The sequence below is a fragment of the Mirounga leonina genome, unplaced genomic scaffold (assembly GCF_011800145.1).
Source record: "Mirounga leonina isolate KUSES-001 unplaced genomic scaffold, KU_Mleo_1.0 Mir_179, whole genome shotgun sequence".
NCBI lineage: Eukaryota > Metazoa > Chordata > Mammalia > Carnivora > Phocidae > Mirounga > Mirounga leonina.
The window spans coordinates 923,544-951,301 of NW_023270466.1; the positions used below are offsets into that span (position 1 = coordinate 923,544).

Consider the following 27,758-nt stretch of genomic DNA (forward strand, 5'->3'; position numbering starts at 1 on the left):
GAGTCTAGCTAATGTGATTCACCTTATCTGACTCTTTCCCATTGAATTAATGGAGGATTTAATTTAGATTTTGAAAAACATAATTGAAATATTCTTATGCACAGAATGATCCAATAAAAACAAATTCATTGCTACATCACACAAGCCTGAGATAGGCAAATCTATGGGCGCTGTGCACATTTTTATAAAAACAAAGCAGACAAAAAGAGCATTTCTGTATCTTTCTCATAGAATGGAAACAGATGGTTTGTACACAGGCATTTTATAAGTACTACATTCTTCACAGATATGAAAATTTAGGCTCACTGGTGAGGGGTTGATTATCCTGTTAATATCCCTGTTATATTTCTATTTTTCAAACTTTTTAATTTTGTCTTTTTCCCTATTACAAAAATTGAATCTTTGGAATTCCAAAATGCCTAAATCTGTTAAGTGGACAAATAAGTGTCCTGGATTTTCAGAACTCGTTTTTAATGCAAAGGGATAGATGAATCTGAGATAAAACCCTCCAACCCAGGCTTTACTGTTAACAACTTCGCCACTGACCCAGTGTGTGACCCAGGGCACATCACTTACCCTTTTGGTGCTGTGTTTCTTCACCTGGAAAATGAAGGTACCAAAATAAGGGCTCGCTGCCTCACAGGGCTGCGAGGAAAAGTCATCATTAATTCATTTCCCACACTCAAAACCAGAATATATATATTTTATATATAAGCAATGAAGACACAGGTGTTTTAGGATTCTTAAGTTAATGAGCTAAAGTATTACTTAGCTTTCAAATGAAATGGCAGACATATTTCAAGGCTTGGGAATTATCAACCCTTAAAGTGGAAAGAAGATTCTCATTGGAACTTCACGTGTATGACCGTCTCATCATGCACTGACTGCCTGAGCTCAGAAAAGACACTAACCCTACCAATCTTTCATTTTTCCCATCTTCAAAATGATGTGGTTGGATTGGCTGTTGCTATGTTCCCTGCCATGCCGGAAGTTCAAGGATTTCTATCATTGTGAAGCACCTAGTCCTTTCTTCCATACACATCCTTAGAAATTGCTTCATTTTACCTTACAGCTTACTTTTTGGTGGTCACATTTCTAATGGTACACCAAAATTATTTCTATATACAGTAAGTTGGGATCCTTTCTGAAGAATATTTACTATGTTTTTTTATTGTAAAATCCACAAGAAATATATATATGGAAATGAATTTAAAGAGATAGTAACCTATTATCTTACGTATCTTGTGAAAACAATTTGTTGCAGTTTCCTCCAGTTTTATGTATCATTTTTACTATTAATATTTTAATAAGAATGGGTTTCTGCTATATATTTATTACTAAATTGTCTGTTTTTATGGTCGGCAAATATAGATCTATCTCATTCTTTATTAGCAACTGTATTAGATTCCCCTATGAGCCTGGACATGCTTTTGATCATTTTTTTGGTCTGATTTTCCCTAATCAAAAATCTCCTATTCAGAATACCCCTATATACATATCTTTGTATAAGTAAATGAGTATTGCAGAATAATTAACCCAAAATGGGAGCTTACAATCATATTTTAGGATGTGTTTTGGTTTATTAATAAACCAACATGTCAGGGGCGCCTGGGTGGCTCAGTCATTAAGCGTCTGCCTTCTGCTCAGGTCATGATCCCAGGATCCTGGGATTGAGCCCCGCATCGAGCTTCCTGCTTGGCAGGGAGCCTGCTTCCCCCTCTCCCTCTGCCTGCCGATCTGCCTACTTGTGCTCTCTCTCTGGCAAATAAATAAATAAAATCTTTAAAAAACATTAAAATTAAAAAATTAAATAAATAAACCAACATGTCAGTATCCACCCTTGAGTCAAATATGGCACGACATACTGTCCTATAAGGCAAATGAGGGGTATGCAGAATGTAAGTTATTATATATGATAAATATATAATAGCCATTTGCCTCAAAATGATTATATCTTTTTTAAAATGTCTACCTCCTTTGTTTGCTATATATATTCATTTAGATACATAAAATATACTAAGCAGCATTTTGTCTGCATCCCATCAAGCAAATTCATTGAGCCATGAGGGCTATATAGGCAGTGGAGTGGAAGACCATGCTATTACATGGATAAATGCTCCAGAGTTACTGAAGCAAGACAAAAACAATCACGGGAACATGGATTTCAAAATATGCTGAGGCAACCATATTTGGGGGGTTGGGGGAAAGGAAGCGGATTGCTCATAAATAGGAAAAACACAGATCCCATGATATTCCATGAAACTGAGTGTGTTTAGTCTGATTCAGATAAATTGTTACTGTTATGCTATCGGCCTCTCAGATATTTTAAATTCATCAAGAAGCCATGGTCAGTTAACAGATGTATATAACGGAACGTTTTATAGGATGATTTTCTTTTAATCACCCAAAGGTCTAATAGGGTGGTTGGCCTGCTTCCCTAATAAAATTTAAAGAGCTTTGCCTCAGGTCAAAGTGAAGTCGGCCATCCTACAAGGAGTTCATCTGTGACATCCATAATAGCTGCCCAGTCTCAAGAGACTATTTGAGATTACTGCTTCTGACAGAAAATAAATAATCACACACACACACACACACACATACACACATGCGCACACACACACACATGCACACGGAGGGAGGGGGAGAGAGAGAGAGAGAGAGAAGCATTGCCAGCAGCCGCAGTTTCCTGACCAAACAAATTTCAGTCCGTAGTCTGTGTCTTTGCCTTATTAAGGCCTGAAAGAGCAACACAACCTCCTTCTATGTCCTCCTGGCTTGGCACATCACATGACTCCTTCCTCACCCAGTGCAGAGGCCAGAGAGTTTTCCCGTGGAAGAGACCACAGCCAGACTCCACTGGCTCCAAGACTCTCTGTGGGCTCCGTCCTTATCCCTTGGCCTGTGGCCTTGAATCTCTAGTGTGGTCCTGTCTGTTCCATTTCCTACTTCTCTGCCTCATCCACGCCTCTGTCATATTTTACGCTTGGTTGTTAGTGGCGGTTTCAGCCTTGAATTCTCGTGAATTAATCCCTCAGGCTCATTCTCCAATGCTGAGCCCAGGTCCCTATCTGGGAGAAGACTGAAACTGCAGAGTTGTCAAGTCTTTCATTGGCCAGTCACACATGGCGCAAGGACACACACACACAAGTTAATAAATGTACCCAACCACGTATGGGTGAGCCTGCCGAGGTACTTTGACAAGTAAAGCTCCAAAGACCTCCCCAGGCTTTGGTATCTCTCCCTCTGTCTTACAACTATTTTCTCTGTGTGGGTACCTTACTATGCTCATGGTGATAAGGTGAGATGGCCGTGGAAGCTCCAGTCCTTCAAGTTCAAGGCCAGCAGTAAAATGTCTCTGACTCTGTCCCTGTGTTCTCAGGAACACATTTGATTATATTTTACTGGTTTTCAATCTGCCTCAAGACATTCCCTGATCCAACGGTTGTGGCCAGAAAATTTTAAACACGGATGCCTCCCAAATTCATGGGCATTGAAGCGCAGAGATTGAGGATTGGAGAAAATCTCCAGGGAAACTCAATTTCTTGCTGAAAGAGAATGAATACAGGGCTGAATGATCAAGGACCTGTACATGAAGATCACCAGATCAATCGCTTCATATTTTTGTGCCAATTATATAAATTAAGAAGAATTCTATCAAGGCCGTCTAACAACTTGCAGAATCAGATAGTACAAAGCCTTAGCAATCATCTAGCTCCTGGCTATTCAAAATGTGCTCCCCAGAACAGCAACAAATCACCAAGAAGCTTGTTAGAATTGCAGAATCTCAGGCATTTTAACAAGACCACCAGTATGTAAGGTTGAAAATTAATGGTCCAAACTTAACTCTCAATTTACAGATATGGAAGCTGGGACAAGGCAAATGAAGAGCCTTGCCCAAAGTCACACAATGAGTAAGTGTAGAACCGGCGTGGGAAACAGAAGCCAGATCTCCAGACAGGTGTGGGAGGATTTACTTCAAGTTCACACCACTTTGCAGGGTGAACTTTTCAATCAATCATAATTATGTTTTAAGTTATTTTTTGATATTAAAACATACAAATCAGGATAGAAGTCAGTATAGCATAACGCTTCAGAAGTACAACTGCGATCAAAAAGGCCTTGACTTGAATCTTGGCTCTAGCGTTTTCTACCTCATAAACTTGGGAAAGTTATTTGACTGCTATAAAATGCAGGTTTCTTCGGGGCACCTGGGTGGTTCAGTCGGTTAAGCCTCTGCCCTCGGCTTCGATTGTGATCCCAGAGTCCTGGGATGGAGCCCAGAGTTGGGCTCCCCGCTCAGTGGGGAGCCTGCTTCTCCCTCTGCCTGCTCTTCTCCCTGCTCGTGCTTTCCTCCCCTCTCCCTATCAAATAAGTAAATAAAATATTTAAAAATAAATAAATAAATGCAGTTTCCTCATCTATCTACCTTATAGAATTATTATAGAAATTGAAAGAGATGGGGTACCTATGCATATTACATACACTTAAAACTTAATATTTTAAATACATAGAGCTCAAAAATATTATTTTTATCATTATTTTTCATAGATTAACTTTTTTATCCATTTATTATTTGTGTTTATGTCTTTTCAGACATTCAGTACAAAGATGGATAAAAATGAGTGCCTGCCCGGGCCTCTGAGTGGCACAGTCGGTTAAGCATCTGACTCTTGGTTTCAGCTCAGGTCGTGATCTCAAGGTCTTGAGATCAAGCCCCACATCAGGCTCCGTGTTCAGCGTGGAGTCTGCTTGAGATTCTCTCTCCCTCTCCTTGTGCCCCTCCCACCCGTGCGCTCTCTCTCTCTCTCACAAATAAATAAAGAAATCTTTAAAAAACAAAAATGAGTGCGTGCCATCAAGGAGACTATATTCTATCAGAGTAGATAGAATAGCAACAAATTGGACTGTGGCAAATGCAAAACCATCAGCATGAACAAAGTGCCACAAAAGCAGAGAAGCAGCAATTAATTTTGCCTAGGAAAGGAGAGTAAGGGTCCTCAGAAAAAATTACATAGCCTTTACCTCAATGGGGGTTTGGGAGTTCATCAAGGTATTCAATTAAATTTAGTTTTAGAAGAATTAACATGCACTTGGTATTGATGGTTGAGGGCATTAAAATATAAATATAAATATTTATATAAAATATAAATAGCACCCCAACAGAAGTATAGATCAGGAAATACAGAGCTGAAAGGGACATAGGCTGGATGCTGAGATGTTTACCCAATACTTCCCCCACTCCCTTGTTGTTGAGTGCATCCATATAACTAGTTTTAAGTGATGAATGGGGCAGAAGTGATGTGAACATTCCAGAACAGAGCACAGAAAAGAAAGCCCAAGGGCACATATTCCCCTGGTGCAGGTATGAGATGGTAGAACTTCCGTGATAGTGTGGAGCAGGGTCCCTGTTAGACACATTGTACGAGTGGGGAATACATTTGGGTGGTGGTAAATCACTCAGGCTTGGGAGTTGCTCGTTACCACACTGTAACCCAGAACATCCTGACGCACGCAGAATGATGTTTATCGAGAGCGACTCCTCATTTTAAAGTGGAAGAAACCATGGTGTCAGAAGTAGGAGTAGGAGAAATGATTGGCCTCAGATAAAGTGGGAGGTGGGGGTTGTTGCTAAATCTATACAAATGTGCAAGTAAGCTGCACTTTCTAATATTTTCCCTGCTCACACGTCAGTATTTTCCAGAATTTAATCTTAAGATCCTACTAAGGACATACACCCTCATTTGGCCAACAAAACCACAATATGTCATTGGGTCATAGTGCATTTCAAGGTTACAAAAACAGTTATGAATTGCCTTAAGAAAAACAAATCCATCTGTGTGTCTTTGTGCGCGACTTCAAAGCCACTCGACCATCTGAAATCAAACTTCTTAGGATTAAATAGGCTACAGGTTTGAGACCCAGAGAATGTCACTTTTAACCTCTAGCAAATTTTCACAGCCAAGTGGTAAACTCTTCCTAAAGGACATTTCTAACGGGAGGCCGACAGACTTCTAACTAAAGCAGTTACAATGTGCCACTATAATAACCTACTTCTTTTGATTGCATTTATTTTTAATGATTGTTTTCCCCGCATGCCAATCCAACCTGTGCTGCCAACCCAGAACGAGGGGGAGGGGAGGAAGCAGAGGACCATGCACGTTGTTGTCTTGGGCTGCACTGCCACCTAGAGGTTGCGCTGGAGAACTGACGCATTGCTATTCAGAAAGATCGCTGTTAAAAGGGGACCTTTCTCCACTGCACCCTGCTGGCTCAAGGAACTGAAATAATTCCCTTAATTCACTGAAACAAAATACACTATGAAGAAAAAGCATGACCCTGCGTGTTTTCGGTGAAAAGTTATTGGCCTTAAAGAAGGAGCCCCTTTAAGTCATAGTTGCAACCGACTCTTGGGAACTGCTTTTCTCTCAACAGTTATTTTCAGCACGACAGTTACATCTGATTTGCAACTTGAACTGAATTGACAGAAAATCATTTAGAAGTGGATTGTTACGAAAGTCTGAATAGGTCCATATGGTCGGAACTACAATTCAATTGCAAAAATAAAATTTATTCAGAACTTATTGAGGCTTGACTCAGAAGCCAGGAGGTGCATTGTAGGGATGGAAAGGACAAGGCCAACGCCAACTTGGTGAGAGCCAAAGTTCTGCAAAGGTGAGAGTTTGACGGGAATATTCTTAATTGTCACAATTTTGAGGACAAATTCAAAATTCTTTTGTTCTTGATGGCAACGTCTTTGACTTTCTCCTCAGGCAATGTCAACTTGTATACAATGCAAACCATTTTGAATAAACGCGAAGGACCTGTATTTTATGAAGAAGTTATTTTCAACCAATTAATATAAGGAGCACACAGGTTCAGGGAAAAGATCATTTAGGCAGGTTTTGGGAAAGATAATGATTTAGCCAACATCAATGACACTTTCTTTTCTTAAGACTGTATTTATTTATTAGAGAGAGAGAGCAGGGGGAGGGGCAGAGAGAGGGAGAAGCAGGCTCCCTGATGAGCAGGGAGCCCGACTTGGGGCTCAATCCCAGTAGGCCAGGATCATGAGCTGAGCCGAAGGCAGTCGCTTAACCGACTGAGCCACCCAGGTGTCCCTCAATGATACTTTCAATATGAGAGGGGCAGAAATCTGAGAGGAATCATTCAAGAGCTCAGGGGGTTTTCAGCTGCAACCTCTTTGTGACATTTTAAGCCAATAACGATGGGTTCCTCTTCAAATTTAAGGAGCACATCTATGTTCTAACTCTGGGGATGACAGATCACATGGCTGTCGTCATTTGCATCATCTGCCTGAGATCAAAAAGTGATGTGGAAAGGACAACAGAGAAAAGCCACAAAAGGGGGAGGGGAATGTATTTCACAGCACAAAAAGTTTATTACCCATACAAGTACAAAATTCAAAACTAGGCGAATTGTTAATTCCACTCATTGGAAGACATAGTGATTTCCAGAAGGGCACAGTTAAAATAACTATTTCCATTTTCGAGTACTTATTATGGTTCCTTTACCATCTTAGTGCTTTACTCATTTAGTCCTCAAACAAGCCTACGTGGTGGGTACTCTCAATATCCCCATTTTACAGATGAAGACAGTGAGGTCCCGAGAAATTAAGCAAACTTACAGGGAGAGCCTGAATCCAAACCCAGGTAGTTAGTCTGTCTTCAGAGTCTGTACTATGCTATTAAACTGTCTCATTCAAGAACACTTTCTATAAGGAAGGCAACTCAAGAAACCTGCTGTTTTTTTCTGTGCAGTTGTTCAAGATGGTTCCTCCACTTAATGAAAGCCATTGTCTTCCTGAGGACCATTCTAGCTGCCACTCTGTAGCTTTCCTTTACTGCTTGGATGACCATTCAGGTCAGAACACCTCTGCTAACAGGAGCTATAAGCCCCATCAGTGTTTTGGGACCTTAATGGCTTTTTCCCCTGGATCCTTCTCTGGAGCTGAGCCAGCCCATTCTTCAGCCACCCCACCAGGAACTTCCCTTTCCTGCCCCGTGTACATGTGTGCCTTCCCCTCCCAGGCCTTGGGCCAAGGTGACTTTTCTGAGGTCAATTAGTATACCCTGACTGAGGGAGACGTTCAATAAATATTTGAATAGGATCAATGAAGGTATTTCCGAAGCTTAATCAAGCCAGAGGCATTTTCGATATTGATGGAGTTCCTGGCAGCACTTCTAACCTCACCCAAGATCCCTGGTGGCTGAAGATGGAAAGTGGTCAATTGCCTACAGGCATTCATTGTTCTCCCTAAGATGTCCTCTGGGAGAACTGGAACACTAAAAAGCTTCAATAATAAGGATTTTACTGGTTCCAAAAAAAAAAAAAATTTTTTTTCAGCCAAGGGAAATAAGGCTCATCTGCAAATGTCATTAAACTAAATGTCCCTTTGTTGTACCTTTTAGATCCTTTCTGGTGAGGGTGAAAGGGAGGTCATTTAATTGTAATTCCCAGAAGCTGCCACTCTGCATACAACATGTTCAGTTGCTTTAATTATTAAATCTCATGCTATCAGGACATAATAAAATCTAAATTATCCATGGGGTTGGGGAAAAGGAAAGTAGAGGGCTATAAAATCTTTCCCCTGGCACACCCCTAATATTATCTATCAGGTTCAGGAGTATTGAATAAACAAAAGAATGAACAAAAGAACCCACAAATCAACCAATGAAGACACAAGTGAATGAAGGAACCACATATTCTGGGCCAGCCGGAGGTCAAAAGTCCTTAGAGGCAGCTGCACTACTACATCCAGACAATGGACAACCACGTAGACCATTCCCTTCTCATACCTAGGCAATGTCTGCAGCCAGGTGCATGCTGTCTAGTGACCTGGCTGGCCTGACCAGGAGTTGGCGCGCTCCAGCAAGCTGAGCTCCAGAGAGCCCGAGAGCATTCATGGCACCGTGACCAAGAGAAGTGCCAGAGATAGAAGCCAGAGGAGTCTGTCTAAAGTAGGTTGTCAGGACAAAGGAGGCTGGTGGTGGGTATTGAGAGTCAAGAGAGAGCCAGGATGAGGATCCAAAATGCCAGCGAGCCAGAGATGATGAGCCAAGCAGATTGGAATCGATGGGCAAAAGGGTCGTTTTTGCCAGCACCAAGACTGCCGGTATTTTGCTTGGCTGGGTTTTCTTTTTGCTTTGTGATTATTTTTTTTTAATGGGCAATACATGTACATGAAGCAAACCTCAAAATGCTCCAAAGGGTATACTGAGGGATAAGCTCATTCTCACCCTTGTCTTCTAGCTCCCCAATTTTCTTCCCCTGATTTTCTTCTGGGTCTTTCCACAGGTAGCCTGTACCTACATAAGCATATATGTATCTATAACCTTTATATCACAAACCATATCATAGTATACGTATCAGTCTATATCTTTCTTTTGCACTTAACAGTGTGTTAGAAATGGTTTCAGAGCTGGGTCATTCTTCTTGAAGGCTACATAATATTCCATCGTACAGGCACACCATAATTTATTTAACCCATTTTTTAAACGTATTTTTTTTAAGATTTTATTTCTTTATTTGACAGAGAGAGAGACAGTGAGAGCGGGAACACAAGCAGGGGGAGTGGAAGAGGGAGAAGCAGGCTCTCCGCCGAGCAGGGAGCCCGATGTGGGCTCAATCCCAGGACCCTGGGATCATGACCTGAGCCCAAGGCAGACGCTTAACGACTGACCCACCCAGGCGCCCCTAAATGTATATTTAGTTCCCATTCCAAACTTTGCTACAGCAGATAACGTCGCGATGGTAAGCATTTTTCATGTGTGTGAATATATCTATAAAAGGGAAACTTCCAGGTGAAAGAGTGTATTCAGGTCCTTGAGAGCCAGTGATCTCCATACCACATACTCCCCTTGAATCCTGGCTAGAAGTATTTCAGAGAGAACTTTCCTACCCTCTTCTGTTTGATTTATTCAGCTCTATTCATCTTGGCCAAGGATCCCAAAATAACCCAAAACAGAACCCTCAATATCACTATCATTCTTTTAATAATTTAAAATTTTGGCTTTCAGTTCTCTGAAGCCAATCTAAATTACTGCCTGATTCTACAGACTCATTCGCATTTCCTCTCCTCACAGTTTTGCCTATGATCAATCTCCTGCATTGAAAGTATAACACAAAGATATCACCATAGGTTCCACCTGTCCTTGATGGCCTGTTCTGAGAAGTGTATATACCTGTGGGTGGGATGGGGCAATCACAAAGGTTCCTAACTTAACTGCTGGACTGTGAGTTCCTAGAGGTTAAAAAATTGTATCATATTCACCTGTTTCTTTCTCTCCTCCCCACTATCACCCTACTCAACGCTACTGACTATAGCAGGAATTCTGGAAATGTTTGGTGACGATATTATTCTCCTAGGACAACTGTAATAAATTACCATAAACTAGGTGGCCTGAAACAACATAAATTTATTCTCTTACAGTTCTGGAGACCAGAAGTCCAAAATCAAGGTGTTGGTAGGGGCATGTTGTCTCTAAAGGTTCTAGAAGAGAATTTGCCCTATACCTTCGTCTTAGCTTCTGGTGTTGCTGGAAATCCTTGGTGTTCCTTGGATTGTAGACACATCTCTCTAATCTCAGACTGCATCATCACATGAAGCTCTTCCTGTGTGTCTGTCTTCTCTTCTTATAGGGACACCAGACACATTGGATTAAGGACCACCCTCGCCAAGTACGACCTCATCTTAATCTGAGTACATCTGCAAAGACCCTATTTCCAAGTAAGGTCACATTGAAAGTTAGGATTTCAACATATATTTTAGGGGGATACAATTCAACCCACAACAGTGACTTAATGGAAAAAAATAAGTAAGTCCATACTTCATAGAAAGAAGAAGAGAAGGAAGGAAATTAAAAAGGAAGGAAGGAGGGAAGGAAAAAAGAAAGGAAAAAAACTGTATTTTTTAAAAAAACTTGAAGTATATCAGTAGGAAAAAAGCCACATTGAGTAGGTTTTCTGAATTTACGTTCTGATGAGTCACTATGTGATTTGTATTCCTTCATATAACAGATTTACATGCACAGTTCTTTCCCCCTAAGACCAATAGTTAATTTCCTAAGTCTTTGCCATTACATGGCTTACTTTTTTAAAAATTACCTGATGGTTAATACATTTATGTTAAAAAAAAGAATCGCTCAAAAAAAAAAAAATTACCCGATGGCGAGTACTTTGCAATAAATACCCAAAGTACGGTAGGTTAGGGTCCTATGTACTTGTTTGTTTTTGAGGGAAAGAATTTTACTTCTATGCCTAACAGGGGAGTCACTAATGACAAGACCATATCCCTCTAGTTCTTCTCTCCTCTTTCTGCCTTGAAGCAGAGCCCCCACGCCCTCACGCCCTCATCTCTGCACCCAACAGAAAGAAAGAGGAAAGGAAAGGAAAGAAAAAAAGAGAGAAAGGAAGGGAAGAGAAGGGAAGGGAGGGAGGAAGGGAAGGAGGGAGGGAGGGGGAGAGTGAGCAGGAGGGGGAGGGAGGGAGGGAGGGAGGGACCCTGTGTCCAGCTCTGAAACCATACAGATCATCACAGGCTATCCCTGAACACAGACTATTACCTCACCAATTAAAAACAAAGTGTCACCAGCTAGACCCCAAGACATGACTTTTACTGCCCACCTGCTAGTACTCATCGACCTTGGTCCCACATTCTTCCTTAAGCTCCTCTTTCTAGATTATCTCTTACGCAGATGGAAAGTGAAGCTGCCCCTGGAGCGAGGGCGACTGCCTTGACAGAACCTCCAGCTGGTCCAGACCACCCACACCAGTTTGAGCTTAACCCTTGACTTCCACCTGCGCAGTTGGACCATGGAGTGACCTCTAGAATGACCAACAACTACCTTTACCTCATTGTAATACTAAAATCTCTGCCCAACAAGGAGCACAAGCCTCATTTACATAACATACTATGTGTGTATAGGCATGTTTCTTCAAGGTGCATGTGCGACCTTATGCCCGCCTCTACATACAATGACAAGGCTTCTCTATCTAAATATTCATCCTAACCCTAAATAAAAGAACCCCATCCACCCTTGCTCAGGGAGTCACAACTTTGGAAGTCATTCCCCATGATCTCCTTATTTGCTGCAAATAGTTTTGTGTAACAACTCGACCTGGTACAGTTTCTGACTCACCAAGGAGTGAAATTACGTTGGTTTGGCTACAGAGATGCTTAGCACGGATAATCTCTAAAATCCCTCTCAGCACTGGCATTAATTCTATCCTGGACATCCACTCACTGGTTTAGGTCCACGGACAGAATAGTGTTTCTTCTGCTCACTATCCAGTTGGGAAATCAAGAACCAGTTCTTAGGATAACTTGAAGGCTTCCAATACTCAAGACTTCCAATACCCAAAACCCTATACAATCCATCCTCATTCTAAAACAAGAACTATAAGAGTCCTGGCCTGCCACAGGGAAAAAGGCACTCAGTTGGCTTCTTGAATTTGAAGCAGAACAGTAGCCACAGTACAACGTTATCTGCTCTTTCTGGGTTCAGTGAGTCAAGACAATAGAAAGAAGTTTCCTGTTGCTGTGCTTTTTTTTTTTTTTTAAGTGAGATATTTTCTTCTCCAAGACCATTTAGACTCAATAAATTTGGGTGACCTTTGAGACTTACATTGTCTGAGATAGTGTGCTATCGTGGAAAGACTCAGACAGACTGGGGTTGGAATCCCAGCTCTGTCACTTAGACCCTGAATCCATTTAGCTAAGTCACTTGGCTTGGTTACACCCATTTCCTTATCTGCTAAAACAGGAGTTACTGCAAGGATAACATGAGAAAATTTGTAGAAAGCTTGTAGGACACAGAAAACACGTAGGAAATACGAGTTTTCCTATCTACAATAAGAAAGATACATCCTCTCTGTGACTTGCTCAAATCTGAGCTGACCACAGGTCTGGTTGATGCTCCATTGGTATGCTCTGGTAAATATCTTTCAGCCCTTAGGATAGACCATCTGTGTGAGGTCAGTTATACATGCTATATGTTTTTAGTAATTTATCTGTGTACTTGCTCAGTGCTCCCACTGAAATTCCATCAAGTCTACAATCTCAGGAGTTTTAAACTCCTCAAAGGGGCATATCTGTTTACAGCCATTTGAATAGCCTCCAAAATGGTAAGAGGACAGAGTACACAACCCAGTAGCTGATGGAGAAACCTGTGGGAATGCATATTCTCCCTTGCTACATGGCTGGAATCTCCAATGGCTCCTTTTTCTCCAGTACTGAGGGGATGGCCTCTTTTGTGATCTTGTTAACTAAATGATATGTTCTTCAGGAAGAGGGAATATACCTTTTTTTTTCCTTTCTGCCCAGACTTTCAGAGAGTACTCCCCCTAATCAGTGCTGTTGTGAAGACCCTTTTGTCTGTAGTTATACTGGAAACAGGGTTTATCAAAGATTGGCAATCTGGGAGGATATACTGTGAGCTGGGTACCGGATGTCTGCAGCAAATACAGATAGCAGCTCATATGCTCTCTCTCCCTCCCCATTTTTTTTTTTCCTAGCTCCCTATGGCCACCCACCATTTCCCAAGAGAGGTAAAAACAGAACACTCCTATGGGATGGAATGAGCAGCTAATCCAAGCAGCAGGGCATGAAGGAGCAAGCAGGAACTTCACCAGCACAAGGCAAGGACAGGAGTACACAGATGAGGATCAAGGCCAGGTTTACCCTACCATTCTGTCCTCAAATAAAAAAATGATGTAATGGCACTTCATGGTGACAACTCTCTTAAGTCACACTGCTCCAATATGGACCAGCATCCTCTACATCTGGTGACGTCTCTCAGCCTGGGATCTTCCTTCACTGTCTGTCTCCCTGGGGATTGGACTTTATACCATCCTGTGCTGAAGGTCTTATCTCCTGTATTCCATGTCACATACTCTTCCTTTGTTGGAGCAAGTTCTCCTCAAGCTTCTTTGAAAAGGTGTATAGTGTATGAGAGATAAGGTTTTTGAGACCTTAAATATATTGAAAATGTCATTATTACTGACCTAGTTTAGCTAGGTATAGAATTACAATTTGGAAATAATTTTCCTTTGGAAATTTAAAGGCATTGCTACAATGTCATTTTGCTTCTGGTATTTCTGTTGAAAAATACATAACCATTCTTATTTCTGTTTCCTTTTTTTTTTTTTTTTTCCTCTCTGCAAACTTGGGGAGAGTTTTTTCACTGGGCAAAGGGCCCTAATGACAATATGCTCTTTCAATCTAGCAACTCATGCCTTTCAGTTCTGGAAATTTGTCTTGAATTATTTGACCATGTCATCCTGTTTTCTCTGATGTCTCCTTGTGGAATAGCTATTTTTGGATGTTGGATTTCCTTCCTCTCCTGGTTTCTCTTTCTTTGTGTGTTTCTTTCTGAATGACTCCTCAAATTTATCCTCAAATTTATCTTCTAAACTCTATAATTGACTTTTTTTTATACTTCTGCTCCCATGTTTTTAGTTTCGAAGAGCTTACTTTTGTTCTTTAAATGTTCCTTATTGATAGTAACTTGTTCTCATTTCATGGCTGCAAATAGCTTTGTCTGTCTATCTAAATATATTCATGATAGTTTTTTTTTTCTTTTTCTGCATGGGCTCCATTTCCCCAAGTTGATATTTTCCTGTCTTATTTGGTCTCCATTTTCCAAGCTAGAGACTTGCCACAAATATCTGGTGATCCTTGGGTTGTTCAGGGGAGCTAAAATCCTGATGGAAAGTGTGGGGAGTGACTCGCCAACTTTGAACTTTACTGTAGGGTGATGTGGGAGGGTTGTATTTGCTGGAAGGATGTCTGATGTCAGTATCTTAAAGTCTTCCCTCTTGGCTGGTCATACTCCAGGGAAAAGTCTTTCAATCTTGGGAAGATAAAGATATCAGTGTCCTAAAAGCTGAGTGGGGAATATTGGCTTTTGGCACCAAGCACCCAGAATATGTAGTGTCACTTAATTCCCTCATATTTTTAATAGTACCAATACTCAACTGTGTCTGGCATCCATCCCCCAATCTAGCAGCTCTGTTTTACTCCAGAAAATACATCTCCAGATTTTGGTCTGGATAGTAGTGGCATAGCATGAGAGAACAATACTTAAGGATAGAACTGCTTCTCAAACTGCTTTCACACCACCTTCCCACCTCCCACGAGTTACAGAGGTACCTGCTTCCCTAGTTCCTCAGCCTTTTGGGAAATTCACAATGTAAATCTAAATTATTCTCAGCTTTCTCCCACTGCTAGTTTAGAATTCAGCTTCCTTAGGTTGTTAATTCAGTTCCCAGTTTTCCTTCTACTTTTCAGCTTCACGATTTTGTTGTAATTGTCTTCTGTCCTTGCGGGTCTAACTATCTAAAAGAACATCCATATGACTCTAGTTTTAATGGTATTTTAAAGAGGAGAAAATTTATATGCTTTCTCACCCCAGAAAACATTCAATATTTCTGACTTTTAACCCGATCTTATCCTCAATCTTATGCACCCTTTGCCAACTTGTGGAAGTTTTGCTGTCAATTTGTTTTATTTTTGCTTTTATTTTGAGGGTTTAAGGGCTTTATACCTTCCTTACTTCCTCAGCCAGTATTCATGGCCATAAGAAGAATCATTAAATCAGGCTAGTTTCAGAACTGCAGTTTTGAGGCAGGAGCTGCGCTCCAACACATTCCTGCAAGGGTCATATTTTATCCTTAAACTTCAGCACACTTGATGGTCAAGAATGGCTGGCCACATGCATCCCTTTTCTTCTGTGAGATTTATCTTGCTAACACGTAAGACAGTATCCCTGGTGTAAGCACCATGCTTCCCTTGCCTGGAGCCTTCAGAGTGTATCAGTAGTAAGTAGTCATCAGGGATGCAGGACAGACCAGGGCAACCAAACCCCTCTTCCCATGCCAGGCTTCCAGGATGAAGCAGGCCTGAGCTGGAGCAGAGAGAAGACCAACACCACTAAGTCAAACTTGGAGTTTTGATTGCTTTATGGGAATTCTCATCTGAATATATCTTCTTATCCAAGGCCAGAGGTTCTTACGTGGGGCCATGGGCCCATTGCCACTATAGGTAGAAATCCGTATTTCTAACTTGGGACAAAAATTACATGTTTATTTTCACTAACTAAACTCTAACTGAAATTTAGCTTTTCATTTCATATAAAATGCTGGCAACAAAATGCAGTAATATCATTGGCACCTGTGACTGTGCCATCAACAAAACCATGGATATTCATAATTTAGATTGGTGCAGACCTCTCGAAATACAGTTTACTTTCATCACTACATCATAAGTATGGTGCCTATTAGATCTATCACCAGATCTTGTGCCAATAAAGCAATACAAATATCATGTTATCACAAAATTTTTAAAATATCTTGGGAATAGTCTTTCAGTAGCATTGGTTTCCTTTATTAGAAACATTATTCTGAGGGGTTCCTGGGCTTCAAAGGAGTCTGTGGCACAGGAAAGCTGAGACCCTGATCCAGAGGACTCAGAAGAGTCATGAGTGTGATGAAGTGTACTCCAGGGTGGAGAAAGTTTACTTCCACTCAGTCAAGTTTAAAGGGCTGCAGGAGGCCATAAAAAAAAAAAAATGAAATCTTCCATTTGCAACGATGTGTTGGAACTGGAGGGTATTATGCTAAGCGAAATAAGTCAACTGGAGAAAGACATGTATCATATGATCTCACTGATAATGAGGAATTTGAGAAACAAGACAGAGGATCATAGGGGAAGGGAGGGAAAAATGAAACAAGAAACCAGAGAGGGAGACAAACCGTAAGAGACTCTTAATCTCAGGAAACAAACTGAGGGTTGCTGGAGTGGTGGGGGGTTGGGGGGATGGGGCGACTGGTGATGGACATTGGGGAGGGTCTGTGCTATGGTGAGCGCTGTGAATTGTGTAAGACTGATGAATCACAGACCTGTACCCCTGAAACAAATAATATGTTAATTTAAAAAAGGGGGGGGGGCTGACGGAGGCAGAAATCATCCAGCATGGCAGGTACACAAGTCAGCTGATCATTGCAACCACTGATAAAGTGCTATGATGGGCACTACAGGGAGACATCATGGAGGAGAGCTACAGCTCAGACTTCAGGGTCTGAGGAAACTGCTGGGAGGAACCGAGACACCCACGGTGGACACGAGCAGATAGACGGTGGTGCTCCAGGCAGAAAGCAGAGCCTGAGTAAAGGGTGGGGGTGAGAGGGTATGGCATGTCTGAGAACAGTTTCCCAAGCCCAAATGTAGACTTTGGGGTGGGGACAGGGGAGGAGGAAGCAGAATGTGGATCTTTGTTTACAAATTTGTTGTCAATCCTCACTAGAATGTAATCTGCTTGAGGGTCTACCTTATTCATTCTCCATCCCCAGCATCTAGAATCATAGTGAATGAACAGGTAGGAGCCAGATCACAGAGGGCCTTAGAGATCATGGAAAATTTGGGAATTTCATCTAACAGGGAAAACATCTGTTTCTGGAATCAAGAAAAGAAAATAGTTGTGGTGAATTAAAGAACCCCCAAAATGACACTGGAACTACTCCTAAGATGCCCCCTGAAGGGATCTTTATCCAACCCTTGAGTTCTGCCCTGCTGCACAGCAATGGGAAGATGTGCCAGAAAACTTGCATGGAAAATTTTTCAGAAAGCCAAAAGCCAAAGGTACAGTGAGAAACTCTACAAAAGTCGATGTCAAATGCTATGAAATGTGGCTCATGAACTGCCAGCCTGAGAGGTCAGTCACAAGTTAAAGGACCTTACAACTAAATCCCTATTCGACTGAAATTTAAGAAATATAAATTCATAAATAAACTCAATACACAGATGCAGAAAAAAATAAAGGAAATTGGGTAACTATTTACAGAATTTTGCATTTGAAAATTCACCTTACTCTGCAATTTTGAGTTGAGGCATTTTTGCCTGCTTTCCATCTTCGGCTATGAAAACATATCTTAACATTTAGATCTGGAAAGAAAAGATGTTATTTTTACTTCAAAGCTTGCAAAATAATATGCTTTCCTGGGAATGAATCCCCATCTTGTGGATGGTTGGATATATCCACCAGAGATCCTTCTCAACAGGCTACCTGTCATGGTATAAACATAAAGGTTACTTTCTATTTAGTTCAGGAGCCCCATCACCCACCACCATGGCTACTGTCATTTAGATTGACACTCTCAATCAGATCTCTGGTGTTTCCTCCATCCCTTCAATACTTGATCCAATTAGACCTTAAGAAATGGAGGTCCGACACCTGTAAGGACTCCACAATTTTCCATTTTAACTTTCAGACCTTCATTTTTCCCTCAGTGATTTCCTCCTCTTTCAATCCATCTACACAATATCCTATCTGATGTGGTACCCAACTTCATGTCCATCGAAATACCAAGAATATATATGGGAAGTTGTCAATGAACTTATGTCAAAGTGAATCCTCTATAATGCCCCATGCCCCAAGTAATCTGGTAAATTTCTGCTACTCATTGATGGCAGTTCCTAGGGTCCCGAACAAAACCAATGCAATCAATGGTGCTTTAAAACATCTTTAAATAAAAAATAAGGAAAGATTTTATTTACTTATTTGAGATAGAATAAGAGGATGAGTGGGAGGAGGGGCAGAAGGAGCAGCAGACTCCCTGCTGAGCAGGGAGCCAGATGCAGGGCTCATTCCAGGACCCTGGGATCATGACCTGAGCTGAAAGCAGGTGCTTAACCCACTGAGCCACTCTGGTGCCCCCAAAACATCTTGATTTTTTTTTAATTGAGGGTGGTCAAAGTGCCAGGTACTATTCCAAACCTTTTATATCCATTAACTCATTTAGTTCTCATAAGCAACCCATGAGATTGGTACTTTTATCCCTATTTTATCAAAGAAGCCCCAGGGGTACACAGAGGGTAAGGCACTTGTTCACTGTTAACCCATTAGTAGGAGTATGAGGCTGGGTTCATACCCAGGCAGGCTGGCTGCAGAGACCAGACCTGTGGCCATTAAAATATGCTGCCTCTTATTACCCCATCCATGACTACTACGTATGTGCATCTGTGCGTGTCTGCCGAAACTCTTTGCAAAGCCTGTCTTATTTAAAGTTAATTATTTGCTTAGCCATTTTAGCACTGCATACAGCAGAAGGGAGGCAGCAGCGGACAAAGGGCTCAGGGCTCGGGGCAGGTGTCTAGTTCAACAAGTACGAGGGCAATAATGATGCTGCTCAGTTAAAAAGGGTCCTATGCAAGTGAGAGCATGCAGCCTCATCCTAGTTTAGGGGCTGAGAGGGAAGACTTCCTGAAGGAAGTGAAGTTTCAGCTAAAATAGGAGGAGGAGCAGGAGTTGGCTGGGCAGTGTGGGGGATGGAAGGAGTAGAATGGGTGTCCCAGAGAAAGGGACTAACCTCTGAGGTCATGAGGATGGCCAGGGCACGTCCTGAAATTTTTCTACAAAAGCCTCACTGTTTCTAGCTGTCACACCCCAAGCTCGTCGACCTGATGCCCTGCTGGCCAAGAGGACATGGCTGGGCCACAGCACCAAATGCCACATATTCATTCTTTTCTCCAGCCAGCCAGCTGCCCAGGCCAGAGAAGACAAGTGTTTTAGAAGCATGGCTTCATCCAGGCACATCCTAGAATTAAAGTTACTTCAGGGATGCCTGCAGTAAAGCTGAAGGAAACACCCCAAAGGCCAAAGGAAGCGTGCTTTATTGAATTTACAATGCAGAAAATATTTGTAGTTCCTTAGACATTTGCACTGCTATAAAATTACACTTTATGGTGTAATTATTAATGGTTTGAAGAGAAATAAACAGTATAAACGAAATATGGCTGATACTATGAAAATGTAAACCATATAAATCAAAATCATGAAAACAATTATTCAATACTCAGAGGCCTACTTTATACATATGAAATTTCTTACACATATATACAATAAAAGCCCACAAAAGCCTTCACTCTGAAGCCGATCACTGTACAAATATGAAAATAAATCTTTATCTTTTAACCTCAATTTTATCTCCGGCAAGAGGGTTGTGTGACTTGGGTTTATGCAAATCACATTTGGTATTAAATAATCAAATGTCACATATGTCATATAAAGCAGCAAGTAGAAAAAATAAATTATGAAAATGCATGAGGCTAAAAGTTAACAGTGAAAAATGTCTCCTTATCCAACATTCTTTTCCATGATGAAATGAAAATATTATCCAATGTGTCAGGATACATAAAAAAAAAAAAAAGGAGCACTGTATAATTGTGATTTTAAAAGCCCTCAAAGGAAAAAATGAGTCAAGATGAGTTAGTTGCACAGGACTATGTGAATGTGTCACATTAAGTCTAGGTTAAAAACATTAATTTTTTTTTCTTATCAAAAATACACTTTGAGAACATCTTCCTGAAATGAAATGTTGGTGATAATGATGATTTCCCACCAATGCAGCTGAAAGAGCTTTTAAGTAACTTCTCTTCAAAGAAGACTGCTCACCAGAGCTCTAAGTCTCTGATTTGGATTTTGTTGCCAAAATACTTTTCCAGGTTCGAATAAAGATGATTGCCTTGTCTATGCAAACTCTGTCCAAATCAGTGTGGGTGTAAACTAGCCATAGAAGCTGGAGGCAACAGCCAAGGTAATACTTCTGTATCAAAGATATACTCTATGTACAAACTGTCAGACAAATATAGAGAGACACTTAGGGGGGAAATAAATAAAGGCCACACAGTAACACTTATACAAACACAGTTTTGTGCAAGTACACCAAACACCTGAACAAGTGTCCCATATGGCAACACATAGATCCTTTCTAACCCGGGTTCCAAAGATGCCACAGAGGCAACCAGCCGTGGCCAAATGTGCATCTCACGATGGCACAGAAATAACCACATCCTCCCCCATTCACTTTGACAATATTCCACCAGCGAGGGGCTCTTTCTGGTCAAAAATGCAAACTTCTTTTTCTGTGACCAAAGCTGTTAAACAGCATGGTAGAGTCGCCAGGGACAGAACAAACTTTCCAGTAAAAAAACTAGATGTCAACAGAGAGAAGGCATGCTTTTACAAACTCAAGCATGTTGTGGCTCTTTATAATCTCGGTGTGTAACATATCCAGTCAGTTTTCACTTTAAAAAAAAAAAAAATGAAGCTAGGGAACTAAAGATTTGATCATAAAAATCATAAACAGGAGAAAAACAGCTCCATGGAGTTGTTTTAATTCAACAAAAAGGAATGTTATTAGCTTATATAATACAATAAATAAGTTATTGTTTAAGGTTTTTTCGGCAGACTACTTGGAACCTGGACCTATGTGAACCAAGGTAAGTTCAAATCTCTGGTTGGGGATAATTTAACTGGTTCAAGGCCACAGACAACCAAAAGCCAAAAACCAAAAACCAGGCTTCTCTACGATCAGGTGTTGACTCCTTCAGCTGTTAGAGACATTTCAGTGGAGAAGACTGGATGCACTGCAGGTTCTAGAAGGAGAGCAAGACCCACCACGCTGCGTGGGGAGGAGTCACTAGTCATATTAAACAAAGGACTCTGACTTCCCATTCCTAAGGACGATGCCTCTTGTGAAGAGAGGAGTTTCCAAAACCATACATAACATTTCTTTCACTGTTCATTATTTCAGGAAGTGAATGCTGGCCACTATGGAGTTCAGGGATTTGCACCATATTGGAGATTATGCTTGTAAGTGATGGGAAGGTCTGAAGCAAACATGCACATTTTCACTGGGCAAAATGTTAAAGTGGTAGTGTTGGGTTTTTTTTAATGAGATATAATTCACATACCATAAACTTCACCCTTTTAACAATTCAGTGTTATTTCATATATTTACAAAGTTATGCAACCATTATCACAGTATAATTCCAGAACATTCTCAACCCCCCAAAGAAACCACATCACCATTAGCCATCACTCCGGCTCCTGCCTTTCCCCAGCCCATGGCCATGACTTGCTGGTATATATTTTTAAGTGAAGAGTGACAACTTTCCTGGGCATTGTACTTTTACTAGTATGTAGCCTCCTATGTTTTCATTAGAATTTTTAACATGGAATTTAAACCATGGACTTTGTTGAGATGTCAGTACCTTGTTTTTTTTTCTTTTTGTCACACAAATATTTCTTCCTTTGTATATAAAAAAATAGATTTTTCTGTCTCCACTGGAGCCTACAACATTACCATTTTTTTTCTCAATTAAATTCTGTTGTTTCAGAAATGAGAAAAATCAATACCCCAATATTTAAAAAGTATGACTAACCAGAGTCCTTATTAACTGTGAGCCATCATGGTCTCCTTCCCACTCCGTACAGTGCACCAAATCTGAGGGGCCAAGGCCTGCAAGGCCAAGCTGCTTGTTTTGCAGATGAGGAAACAGATCTATCGTGGGCTGCTAACAGGTCTGAGACTACAGGCTAGTTAACAGCAAAGCTAGGATGATAATCCCCTTTTACTAGTATTCTAGTATCAAATATTTGAAAAAAAATGTTCTAGGTTATCTACAAAGTCAGCTACCATGTGGATCTTTGTCAGGGAGTTTTTCTTCTACAGCTTCGATCTGAGCATGTATTTTTTTTTTTTTTTTTTTTTAGATTTTTATTTATTCACTTAACAGAGAGACAGTAAGAGAGGGAACACAAGCAGGGGGAGTGGGAGAGGGAGAAGCAGGCCTCCCGCTGAGCGGGGAGCCCGATGCGGGGCTCGATCCCAGGACCCTGGGATCGTGACCTGAGCCAAAGGCAGACGCCCAACGACCGAGCCACCCAGGCGCCCCTGAGCATGTGATTTTTTAACATTTTTTTACACGTTATCTTTTGAGACTCTGCAAGGACAAGACAAGTACTTTTAACCAGGGGGCCTCAATCATTCACTGAAAAAGAGCAAAGAGCCGGGGCTCCAGAAGGATCTAAGAGCACAGTTCAGATTCCCACACTGCAACTTTCCACCTGGCTGTGTCTGGAGGATGCACCCCTCTGCGAGAAGCAAACAAGTCACAGACACTCAGTACTCTGGGACTGAAGACCTGACAGGCCAGGGATGTTCGGGATTTAACTATTGCAACAGTTCTTCATCTGGGTTGACTTTTTGGAACTGGTCCCAGTCAGATTGGTAATGGATTTGCTGTCATCTTCATCAGTCCTTTTTTTCACTTCCCTGGGGGGCGGGGGAGGGGAGGGAGGGAGAGAGAGACAGAGAGAGAGAGACAGAGAGAAAATGAATTACTGAGGTACAAAACTAAACCACAAATGGTTCTGTAAAATTAAAACAACACTGCTGAGCACTTGCTGTATGTCATCCAGACATTGTTCTAAATGCTTTGTAGGTATTGACTGTCTTAATCCTCACAAGGACCATGTGAATTTGTTGGGCCCCATTTTATATGTCAGGAAGCAAAGGCAAAAAAAAAAAAAAAAGGGTTAAGCAGTTTCCCTTTGGTTACCGGAGAGCCGCAGAGCTGGGCCTGGACCCATGCCTGCACTCTGAGCACCAGGCCACGCTCACCACGCACAAGGCAGGTGCACACGAGACACGTGTACACAGGGGCGTGCACACACGCACACACACGACCTACTGTTGCCCTCTCCTGCAGTTTCACATGCTTTCCAGTCTGCCACACGCACAGCGCACTCCTTAGCACTCTGGGACCCGGCTTCCATCCCCGACTAGCACTTGCTGACCTTAACAAAAGCAATGTGACTTTAAAACCACTCTTGAATTATACAAGATCATGAAGACAATGATGAATGGTTAAAATCCAGGGGGAAGAAATCTTCCTTTTGCCTCTTCCTAAATTTCTTTTAGAATTAACAGCTAGAGGCTACAATGGCAAAAGTTCTCTAAGATCTTGTGAAGACCTCCTAGGGATAGTATCCCTCCAAGTGTATTCTCAGGGATGCCCGTGAAACAAGCAGACCCTGAAGTCCCACCTTAGACAAGACCCTGAATGGCAATCTTGACTGTGACAGCTCATTCCCAAGAGGCCCCCAAACAATCCCACCTTCCCCATCAATGCCCGGGGCCCCCCCATCAAGACTAGGGAGCCCCCACCATGGGCTCTCCCTCCACAGTGCTGCCTCTGTCTGCGACTGCTTAGATCCACAGAATGCAGAGGAACTGGCAGGCTAGGACTCCAAGCCAGGTGTTAAAGCTGCTCTCGGCTGCCAGGGCTCCTCAGTGGAGAGGGCCACAGAGTGGCCCTGGGGACGAGTGGCCAGAAGGACTAGGACCCTGGTGGCAGACGCCCAGCCGGAGCCTTAGCCCCACGGCCATCTGGCTGAAAATGCACAAGACACCCCAAGCAAAAGCAGTCGAGGGACCTTCCAACTGAGATCCAGCACATTCTGGTAATTTCAAGAAATTAAAAAGTGGTAGTTGTTTTAGGCAACCACGTTTTAGTTTGTTACAGAGGGGCAGATACCTGAAACTACTAAGAACTGGCATATTCCGAGTACAGCAACGTGGTTCAATGGAAATATAATGTAATCCACATATGTGATCTTAAATTTTTTAGTAGCCACATTTAAAAATGTAAAAAGAAACAGGTAAATTTAATTTTATTAACATATTTTAACTCAGTACAACAAATATATTATCATTTTAGCATGTTATCCATAAAAATAATGAAGTATTTTATGATTTTTATACTGTTTTCAAAATCCGTACCTACAAGACATCTTGATTTGGGTTCGCCACACTGCTTGTGGCTTGTGGCTACCAAATTGGTCAGCACGACTCCAGATGGTGTTGATATGTGCTAACTTTTGAAAACCACTATACTATGAGTTGGAAAGAAGACATCTCAGCAGAAGAAAAAAAAGAGGAATTAATTCTTGCTGAAGGTGAGCTAATAAACGCTGTACTATACATTTTCACATTTTTCTTATTTAATACACATAAACAATCACACAACATAAACACACACACAACCCTGACAGGTGACAGGTGAGCATTATTATCCTCACTTCACAGATGAGGAAACAAAGACTCAGGAAAAGAAGGAAGATACACAATCCAACCTAGAACACTCCATAAGACTCCTGACCTCCAGAACTGGAACGTGATACATGTGCATTGCTTAAGAGACTATGTTTGTGGGAATTTGTTACAGCAACAACAGAAAACTAATAACAACTTCTAACTGCATCATCTCAGACATTTGGTCATTCAATAAATGCCCAATTTATGCCAAACTCTGGGACCCTCTCTTAGTGAGTGTTGAGGGAGAGACAAAGGCTAAACAAATCATTACAAGGTCCCTTGCACGGTGTGATGCATGAATACAAAGGGTACACCACAGTCGTGCTGGCCCGCAGGGAAGGAAGGCTTTGTGGAGATGGAGCTTCATGGACACTTTGACACTGGAGGGACCTCTTGAAAGAACAGGAATTGACCTCCACTTAATGAGGAAAGAGATTCCAGGTGCAAGGAACAGCCTGCATAAAGGCAAGGAGACATAAAAGAGCTTGGCCACAACTAGAAATAACATTTGCTGTGTCTACAGATATCATTCCTTTGGGAAGCAAGATAAGAGATGCAACCAGAAAGGCAGGTGAGGCCAGACTGTGAGGGTTTGGACATGCTGGATACAGTCAAGCCTTTGGGATTCCCTCTTGTTGATGGGTGGGGATGTGGTTATGGAATTTTAAAAAGAGGTGGAGGTTAAAAATACAGAAATTGGAGAAGTCATCAGCTAGAGACAGTTCTAGAAACCCTGGGGGTAGAAGACAGTAGGCAGAGAGAGAGTAAAGAAGAAGAGAATGTGATTGCCAACACTGAAGCAGCAAGCTGATGCTCCAGAGTGGCAGCGACAAGTCCCAATGTTGCCACTGAGCAGCTGTGTCACTTTGAGCAGGTTGATTAGCATTCTACTCCTCCACTTTCTTATCTGTACAATGGGTATAATAATCATAGCACCTTCACAAGACAACCCATATCTCTCCCTTCTGGGTGGTCTAATGGCCTCTATAAGCTACAATCATCTGGCTGCCTGGTCAAATGTTTTCTCTTTTCTTTTTCCTCTCGTTAAATTGCATAGCCTGCAAATATTCATTTCCTCGGTATCTCTACTGAACCATGTATGTGGCCTCCACGGGCTGAGTGCTCACAATAATGCAGACATTTTATTGAACCTGAAAGCAAATATTAAGGAGGAAAAGTATGTACCCACGTTGTTCATCTGGCCTTTCGTTTCCTTAATCCACCATAAGTGCAGGCATGTCCCTCCCACTTCACGGAAATCAGACAGATATTCCAAACACCTACAACAGGTTTAAGGCTGGGAATACTGGACTTTCTCACCAAAAACTACCACATGCTTGACAACTGCATGTTAGGTGACTCTGTCTCACGGGTAGATTTATGGGATCCCAACAGGCTCAGCTCCTGAGCTGAACAGATACATACATCAACCTGAGCTTTTTTGTTTTGTTTTGTTTTCAAATCTCAGGCCATTAATCAATTAAATGCCTTTGGAAGTTGGATCTGCAAAATGTGTAAAGCTCGTGGTTCTGGTGATGGCAAATTCACTTGCCAATGGACAATGATTGTGATAAATGTCCTGTCAGCATTATGGGGAAATTGCATTTCTAGAAAACAGTTTTCTTGGGATTGAGAGGTTTCCAGAAAAAGTAGTACTTGTAGTTTCTAGTTTCGGGTGTTAACCAAACATTCATGGCCTCCCTTCGAAACAGAATTCTGTTTCGACAGTGTAAAGCCATAAACTCGTCTAGTTCACGTTTTATGACATGACACGGCGTGAAAGGTGCCCGTGATGGGAATTGCCTTACAAGATCTAAATCGAGAACGTAACATGTTTTACATTATACATAACTTTCTAAAGGATGTAAAACTTTTTTTTTAGTATTTTATTTATTTATTTGAGAGACAGAAAGAGATAGCAAGAGAGAGAGAGCATGAGCAGTAGGGAGAGGGAGAAGCAGACCCCCCCCCCACCTCTCCACTGAGCAGAGAGCCCGACACGGGGCTCGATCCCAGGACCCTGGGGTCATGACCTAAGCCAAAGGCAGATGCTTAACCGACTGAGCCACCCAGGAGCCCCAGGATGTAAAACTTTTTCACCTGCGGCAACTCTACCATTTCCATGTAAGACTTAGGCACTTTAACAAGCAAATCTGAAGGCAGAATATAAAGCAAATTAATATTTGCTTTATTTATAATTTTCCTATTTAACACATCGTTACTGTGACAAAACCAGAGACCTCACACCAGGCCATCATGCAATAACAACGATAAAATAACTCCTTGATGAGTGGTTCCCAAAGAGTGAGCTCGTGACCCAAAGGCCTCTGCACACAGGTGTGGTGAGTAAAGAAGCACAAGGCTGTGTGCGAGCTGCACTGGAAACAGGGCGCGGGGCAGGAGCAGGTGGGGAGAAAGCGCAGGCGGCTCACAGCCTCTCCCACCTTTATGATACAATAAAGAGAATCAATTCGGCACTCTGGATGTGACCATGGCAATCTGGAGTCATTTAACATTAATATGACCCCATAAAGACAATTCAGCATTAAATAGCAACCGGTATTCGTGGGGTACCGGCGGTTCTATGTAGAACCACAGACTGGCAGAGCTAGAGAGGACCTTGGGGGTCGCTTTCTCCAGCCCCCTCCCTCATTTTACACATTAGAGATGCCGAGAGGGAGGCAGGGACTTGTCTGACTCCACAGCTGTTCGGGGGGGCGATTTAAGACCGCACTTTGAGCCTCCTGACACCACGGTCCTCCATTAAGCAGGGTAGGAGGCAACAGCCTCGCAGGGGGCCT

The 27,758-nt window shown here is 41.8% G+C and overlaps 1 protein-coding gene across 1 annotated transcript in view; it reads right to left on the minus strand.

Annotated features, from left to right (window-relative positions):
• Nucleotides 1–22,750: 22,750 nt before the first annotated feature.
• Nucleotides 22,751–27,758, minus strand: part of RASEF (RAS and EF-hand domain containing) — an 84,064-nt gene continuing 79,056 nt past the window's right edge. The window contains exon 17 of the mRNA XM_035024378.1: nucleotides 22,751–23,133. Within this exon, the coding sequence (XP_034880269.1) occupies nucleotides 23,028–23,133 (106 nt within the window). The 3' untranslated portion in view covers nucleotides 22,751–23,027. The remainder of the gene's footprint in view (nucleotides 23,134–27,758) is intronic.